General features: G+C 50.4%; 1 protein-coding gene across 1 annotated transcript in view; it reads right to left on the reverse strand.

Annotated features, from left to right (window-relative positions):
• Positions 1-7,847, reverse strand: part of CLUH (CLUH binding protein of NUMT mRNA) — a 55,410-nt gene extending 47,563 nt beyond the window's left edge. Inside the window, exon 1 of the mRNA XM_077836479.1 lies at positions 7,653-7,847. Within this exon, the coding sequence (XP_077692605.1) occupies positions 7,653-7,788 (136 nt within the window). The 5' untranslated portion in view covers positions 7,789-7,847. The remainder of the gene's footprint in view (positions 1-7,652) is intronic.
• Positions 7,848-8,143: the final 296 nt, after the last annotated feature.

The following is an 8,143-nucleotide window of genomic DNA, read 5'->3' on the forward strand; positions in this document are numbered from 1 at the left end:
ATGCAAAGGGGAGGTTTACTTTAGAAGAGTCCCTCATGTAGAGACTCTCTGCTGGGAGACATGTCCACCACTGATGTTGGTGCACAGGCCTGTAGAGACAGTGGTGTCTGAAAGTGGATCTGCTTCCAAACACAAAGCCAGTCATGGATTTCAATGCTGAGGGAGCGAGGTCCTTCTACTGTGTCTGCTCCAGCCAAATCCTACACTGTCCCCTGACTGTTACTTTTCAAATACAGAACACAATACAGGAACGTCAGACCCTTAAATAACTCCTCAAAATAACGGACTGCCTAGATTGACCAACCACACATGTGACAAGAAAGTAAACAGAGCCTCCAAAGTTGCCACCTGAATTCCTTCCTGACTGCTATCACTCACAGGCAACCTAAGACAGAAGCAATGCTCTCCAGTCTAAAGATCAGCCCCTTTTAAAACTTCCGTGGTTGAGTGACAGACAGTCATAGCAGATCCTTAGATTAAACAGCAGTCTCCTGACCTTGTTACTGCTGTACAACCGCACTCGCGTCTCAACAACAGTCTTCCCACAATGCCTGTTCAAATTAATGGTGCAACAAGACGTACCTGGAACATGTGGCAGACCTAGAGGAGTTGTACCTAGGAAAGCGGGGAAAGGCAGCTCCGAGAGGCGCTAAAAGAAGTCGGGTGAACAGCATTCCTTTGAGCTGACTATATTATTAAATCTGCACATGAGACAAGCTCAGATTTGAAGCAGTGACAGCAGTAAAAATGCTAGTAATCCAGGAAATGCATTTTCACTGTCTCTTGACTTTGTATACGTTAACTAAACTGAAGGGTTAACTATCCTATAATTGTCCTTGCTGGAAAACATTACAAGAACAAACAGCGTGCGGGTTTTTAAAAGAAAGGCAATCTTCATGCGAGAGAAAGAAAATGTTGCTTGTAACTGATGAAATGCCAACTCAGAGTTCAGCAGCTACAAAATTACACCCAGCTTCCACCCAATACTGGCAGAACTGCTTAAAACAAAGTAACGTTTCACTTATTAGTGTAACATTATTAAGCAATACACAGAAATTGTCACACTGGAACCAAACCTTGATCTCTCTCACCTCAGCACATGACAGAGAGCCAGGAACTCTGACATTTTAATGCCAGCTCTGGCAGACTCCTTCTGTGGCTGTGCACAAATCATTTAACTTCTCAGTTTCCTCTATGGTGATCACAGGGATGTTGGAAGGATTCATAAGTAGCATAGGTAAACTGGTTTTAGGCCAGAAAGCATGCAGTATCTTGCTCCTGCCTATGGCCTACACCTGATGTTTTAGAAGAAAGTGAAAGTCCTCCAAAATGTACCTGGCCAATCGTGCAATGCTGGAGAGGAATTATTTTTCCACCCAACACCAGCTAGAAATCAGTTAATGCCCTGAAGCACAAGATTATGCACTGTAATTTTTTAACTAAGTTAGTGGAATGGCAAACACATCGTCCATTTGAAAAAAAAAAAACCTGAAGGGGGAAAAAAAAATGTGCGCTCAACAGGACATTCCTGCATCCTTGAATTACTTCAGTCCAGTCCACTCAGTCACCTAAAACAAACAGACTTCGGCTTAGGTATAAACTTCAACAGCTTATGGACTGCTAAACAATATTTAAAAAGTGTCAGATCAAATATAGGTGCAAACTTCTCTCTCAGTAGGATGTAGGTCTTCCACAAGGTGTACAGCTCTCACCCTTTGCTTTATGTCCTTTTTTAAAGGAAACAAAAAAGCTGATCAAGAAAGGGCTTGAGTTTGGGATCAACATTCAAGTTTATAAGACCCTCTGCACAATACTTAAAAAAAAAAAGTACAAATCTGAGCACCTTTCAAATTAAGATTTAAGTTTTCTAAAATGAGATGCATGCTTTAATGTGTCTTTAGGGCTTGTGAAAGGTGCCCTGTTGAAAGCCCTCAAGATAAGGCCCTCTAGAAATCCACAGCACTAATAGAAGAAGGACGGCAGCATTGGGAGCTTCCCAGGTGCACCCCCAGCATTCCTATGGGTGAGCCCCTCTGCTAAGACTGACAATAAAAGGTAGTGATTTTAACATCTGACTATTAAGAAATGGACTAAAGTCATCCACTCACAAATCACTGAGCAACCTGATCACTGGTCACTATCAACCGGCAATGGATTTGAATTAGAGACCTATTGGCAAATGGCTCCACATCCCCCTTACCCAGTGCTTCAGTTGAGCCAGGGCTAAGCCCTGGCACATCTATGTTTGGCAGTTCATAGTGGGCTTGCTGTGTCACTTATGAAAGTAAAAAAAATTACTTGAGCCTTGGCACCTAATTGCTTGAGCCCCAGAATGTCTTTCATTACAAATTAAGCACTGCCATTACCCACTCCCTGCAGCCTCCAAATTTAATGTTACAGGACAACCAGATGATAGATAACCAGCTGAGCGTGCAATGTTCTGTCAAACACTCTAATGTCTTTTTTTTTTTCTTTTTGGAGGGGTGGGGGGGATTATTCTGCATATTATTTTTAATTATCCTAATCTGGCCACTTAATTTTTGAGATTAATGACCCTTCTTGAATATTTTGTGACAGCTCTTAAAAATGTTCAGACTTCAGTTGTTACAATAACGTTAGGATATTTTGTTAATAGCGAGAGACTAAGATCCAGAAACACTGACACCAATGGAATACAATTTGCATGGTTATATACAACATATCTGAAGTGAGTTTAGTGGCCTCAGGACAATTCCCTTTGGACAAGCAACCTGTCAACCATTACCACAACTGGCGCTAAGTGGTGATTTCAACAGATAGGTCAGGGATTGAATAATGCTTTCACCCCTAGAAGTTTCCCCTCCAAATCAGGAGACAGCAGCACACTGACGGAGCAGTGCATGGGGGAGTTTTTACCGCTACTGTTATTAACGCAGCACCTAGTCTGTGGATAGGACAGATCAATCGTAGAATTGCCAGTCAGGCACTTTTTCCATGAGCATGAAACTCAAGACACACAAACACAGGGCTGGATTCTGAGAAGGGTTCAGCATCCATGACTGGAAGGAACTTCCAAAAGACACTGCAGTTGCTTAGCACCTCTAAGAATCAAACCTATGATAGCCCTCTAGAAAGATTTTGAAACTGTACCTAATGTACGACGAAGCCCCAAAACTCAGGCAAACTCCCATCAGAACATCAGTGGGAGTCTGCCCGAGTAAGGACACCAGGATTTCTCCAAAAATAAACATCCATTTCATCTGAATACCTTATGCAAAGACAAAATTAAAGCCAAGTTTCTAGGCATTCAGTACTTGTGTTGTAGGTTCATCATGTAAGAAATTATACATATTACATGGCTCCCTACTTTGTATAGTGTAAACACATGAGCAGGTTCTGGAAAGATCAGAAATTTAACCCCCTTAAAAATACAATTGCCAAAGACAAAATGTGAGTCTGTGACCATGGGAAACCTTTGCACTGTAGCTTAAGCCACGTTAATGGGAAGATATGTAATGGGAACTTTTTCAAGTGGCCTTCTCCTGCCACATCAGCCACCACAGAATACGCTCTTCTTTCACACAGAACTGCAGTCCGCACATTATTCCAGCATGTTGAAGGAATCTGGGGCTAGTTATTTGATATAATGATGTCAAATTCACCATAAGACTATTTAACAAAAAATGAAGTAAAGATGAAATCTATACTTAGAAGCTCAAAGCATCATAAAAAGGAGTGAATTCTGAAAGTATAACTCTCTGCTGGGTGGTTTTGCAATCACAATTATGCTAGCGGAGACAGCAGAATAACCATTATTTGTACCACACTAGCAAGTGAAATCTGGGCCCCATTGTGCTGGGCTCTTACTAGGTATTTGTTGAGAGGGAAAGTGACTTGCCCAAGACCACACAGCAGGTCAATGGCAGGGCTGGACACAGACCTGAAGTCTCTCAAATACTAGGGGAAGCCTCCCTGCTCTCCTAATGTAATACAGTTCTTTTCTCTCCTCTTGTACCTTCCACCTCAGCTCCTCAAACACTTTAACACTTATTAACCATGCCACGCATCACCCCTGTGAGGCAGCATCCCTCTTAGGGCCAGGTTCAACCACCTGCTGAAGGTCACACAGCAAGTCAGTGTGGGAGCTGGGAGGGCAGCAGCCCCCCTCCTCGAACTGCTGCAGCAGGCTGGCTCCTGAGTCCTGGCAGCCGCCCCCCTAGAGCCTAGAACGGAACCCCAGGGGCACTAATCTCCCAGCCCCCAGGGAGGCCGCTGTCTCTTTAAATCCCCGACCCCAGCAGCTCCCTGCCAAGGGCCGCGTGGAACGCCGGGGTCGCTACATTGTCTCAAGCCGGGGCACTGGGAGCTACCACGTGTGCGCGGGGTGGAGGGGGGGAGCGGGGTCGTTCTCTCTCCCTTCTCGCTGTCCTGCGCGTTCCACATCAGACTCCGCCCCCCAGGCGAATCCCAGCTCCCGACTCTTTCCTTCCCAGGCCAGGAGCAGACCAACGTGCAAGGGGAATATGGGGGGGGGGGTTCTCTGCGGCGAGGGGATTGAGCAGCCCCCTTCGCTTAGTGATCCTGCCTTAGAGGAGTAAGGGGGGGGGAGGGGGAGGAGAACGCACACCAGCGACGGCACATCCCCGCCCCCCCCCGGGCGGCGGCCCAGTGGTGTGTTCCAGTGAAGGTCACCTTCATCGGCGTTAGCAGAGGAAGCGGCAGGACCAGGCGCTGCCCCCCCCCCCCCCCACACCCCCAGCCCGGCTCCAGCCCAGGCGGGCCGCGGGCGGCTCCCCGCCGCGACAGCCCAATGCTGAGTTCCAGCCCTTCCCCCCTCCCCCGCCCGCTTCTGGCTGACGAGCTGGGGGGGGGGGCAGCCCCCAGCCCCTTCCTTCCTTCCCCCCTTCCCTCCCAGCACTCGGGTCCCCCTTGCCCGCGCGTCCCTAACTCCTCCGCCGACCTGCCCGGTCCCCAGCCAGAACCCCTCTTCTGACCCCCAACACGGAAACCCAGCGCCTCTCCAGCCCATACCAGGGCCCCTTCCGCCGAGGAGAGGCGGTGGTGTCATTCACAGCCCCTCCACAGCGGTTCGGGTTCCCTTCCTCCACCTTTATGCCGATGGAAGGAGATCCCCAGGGTTGTTTTTTTTTTTTTTTTTTTTTTGGGGGGGTAGTTAAAGAAACAGCGATGCCAACTGAATTGGAAGAGATCTGCTCAGACCATGCAAAGGGAATTCGTCCACCGGGGGCAGGGGGGGGGGGGGAAGAGAAGGGTGAAGGTTAAGAATTTAAACTAAGCAAGCAAAACCCCTCCCTGCAACTGACAATCAAAGCAGGCGGCAGGAGCAATAAAATAATCTGGACGGGTAAGAAGCAGAAGCCCTTTGCTTCCAGTCACTCCTTTCCCCTTTCTTCTCCAACCACCACTAAGCCTCTTCTTTGGGACAGACTGGGTTACCTGAGGTAGCATTAAGTGTGTGTAAACGATTTAGGTTAAAGAATTTTATTTGTTTTTGGCTCTCTTACAAAATCTTTCAGGTCTTGTTTACCAAAGATTCTTCTCCACTTGCTTTTCCTTTAGAGCCCCCCAGTTCAGATCCTAGGTTTCCTAGTTTTGTGGGAAAACCTCTGGGAAGTCCCAGGGATGTATTGTGGTTTCTAACAGCTTGCTTGCAGGGTGGTGGGTTTGAATCTAGCAGAGTTTTCCTTTATTCAAAAGGCTAGTCATTGAAATTAAATAGATATTCAAATGAAAGTTTAATAGTGACTAAAATCTCTTCCCCTCTTCATTGCTGAGCTCTTACTCTCTGCACTGGATAGATCACCATTCATCTAAAGTGGTCAAGTCTAGGCCAGGCCTGAATGTCTCATCCAAAGAACCAGCCAAAATTAAAAACATAATAGAGCAGCAACAAAGAAAAGAAAAGGGCCTAAGCCTTTTAAAAAAGTATTTCTTTCACAAATTTATTCAGAATTCCCCCCCCCCCCATGCACAATCCCATCATTTGCTCCAGGATCTCCTTTTAAACACTGAAAGTAAATAAAACCCCGGAGATTTTTTTCTGTATAGCTTTAACCCAGCTGGGGTGCGGAGATAAAGGATAGGAAGCCTTTTTACCTCCTCATGCAAAATCAAGTGCATTAAGGCCAGGACCAGGCCAACCCTTTTTAAATACTCCCTCCTTTGAAAGCTGCTCTGCATTCTTGGCATCCATTATCTCCCACCACATATACTGGAATCTCCCAGTGAAGAAACACCTCCTCATATAGGATAAACATAGCAATGCAAGGGAACGGGAGAAGGAGAGAAGACAGACTCCCTAATGCCCCCCTACTTCAGCTCTTTCCCCCCAGGAAGACACCTCAATACAGGAAACTCTCACACAGCAACAGATGAGGGTCCCCACTGTACAGTCCTGGCTCCACCAGAAAGTATTTCTAACAGTAAGGGTCAGGGGGATCCTCTCTGTACAACATCGCTTAGACAAGCGATCCACCCAATACAGGTGTTCCCACTATGAGCTGTTCTCCTGCAGCCCTCAATGCAATAGGACAGAACGCTTACAGCATACAGAGCAGGACCTCACACACAGCATGGGTTGGCCACAGTACACTCTCCGAGAGTATCCCCAGGAAATCAACCCTCTCAAGCACAGCAGAGCTCCCCATGAAGCAGCCCCTCCCTCAACAGTGCAGAGAATCCCCACTGGGCAGCCTCCCCCTGAATCAGTATGGCTTCCTCTCTGCACAACTTTCCTCACACACTCCCTAATACAAGGGGCTGCACACAGAGCGCAGAGGAGAGCTCTCAACCCAACACATGGAGGTTCCTTGCTGCAGTCAGGAATCTGCTCTCCTACATATTAGAAGAAGGCTGCACCTAAGGCGCCCCCTCCCTACTGTGGGGACTCCCCCACATTCGCTGAGTTCTTTGGTACCTCAGGGACGTGTGCACAGTGCAAAAGCTTCCCTCCGCATTATGGGCCAGACCCCTCTATTAGGGGAGGGTGAACAGGGAGGAGGCCCCCGCCCCCAATCCTGAGGACGTTCCCCAGTGCACAGCCCCCCTTCCCCCAATATACACTGGGAGAAGGCAATAGAGGAGGGCTTCCCCTAGAAGAGGGGGAGTATCTGGCTCCCTGCTTGCATAACTTCCCATTTCCCCGCCCACTACCAAGGGTTCCCTCCTCCTTACGCAACCCCCCCCCCCGCCAATACCCAAGAAGAGGAATCCTGGGGTGGGGGCTTCCCCCCCTCGTGCAGCCCCCCCGCTCCCAACCATCATGGGGAGCAGGCTGGGGGTGGGGGGGCTTCCCCCCTCGTGCAGCCCCCCCGCTCCCAACCATCATGGGGAGCAGGCTGGGGGTGGGGGGGCTTCCCCCCTCCTGCAGCCCCCCCAACACCCGAGGGGAGCAGGCTGGGGGTGGGGGGGCTTCCCCCCTCCTGCAGCCCCCCCAACACCCGAGGGGAGCAGGCTGGGGGTGGGGGGGCTTCCCCCCTCCTGCAGCCCCCCCAACACCCGAGGGGAGCAGGCTGGGGGTGGGGGGGCTTCCCCCCTCCTGCAGCCCCCCCAACACCCGAGGGGAGCAGGCTGAGAAGGGGGACAGCCCTCCTCGTGCAGCCCCCCACCCGCGCGGAGGGGGAGGGTTGCGGGGAGCCCCCCCCCGCTCTCACCGGAGCTCCCGCAGCGCGGCTCGTTCTCCGGCTGCGGCGGCCGCTTGCTGCTCAGGTGCCCGGGCTCCGGCTGCTCCTCGCTCTGGGCCGTGGCTGGCGCCGCCGCGGGCGGCATCTCGTCCGCTTTAATGACCATGGCCGGCCCCCGTCGCGCCGCTGCCTGCCCCGGACTCCGTGCCCTGCCGCTGCCGCTGGAAGGACAGAGCCAGTCACAGCCCCACGTGGTGCGCACTCCCCTCTGCCACCCCGACCTCTGACACGCCGCGGCCTACGGCTCGGCGGCAGGGACACACCTCCCCGCCTTCCCAAACGCCTTAAAGGGACAGGCGCCTGCCCAGAAAAACCTGTGGGCGTGGGCGGCTTATAGACTGGGCCAAAGTCAGTCTGTCTGTCTGTCCCTACACTCTACCTATCTATCTGTGCCTCTCCACGCAGACTAATAATCTGTCTTGAGAGAGCAGGCATGGAATATTTCAGACGGAAAGGTAAAT

Source organism: Eretmochelys imbricata, chromosome 17 (assembly GCF_965152235.1).
Source record: "Eretmochelys imbricata isolate rEreImb1 chromosome 17, rEreImb1.hap1, whole genome shotgun sequence".
In the NCBI taxonomy this organism is placed as follows: Eukaryota; Metazoa; Chordata; order Testudines; family Cheloniidae; genus Eretmochelys; species Eretmochelys imbricata.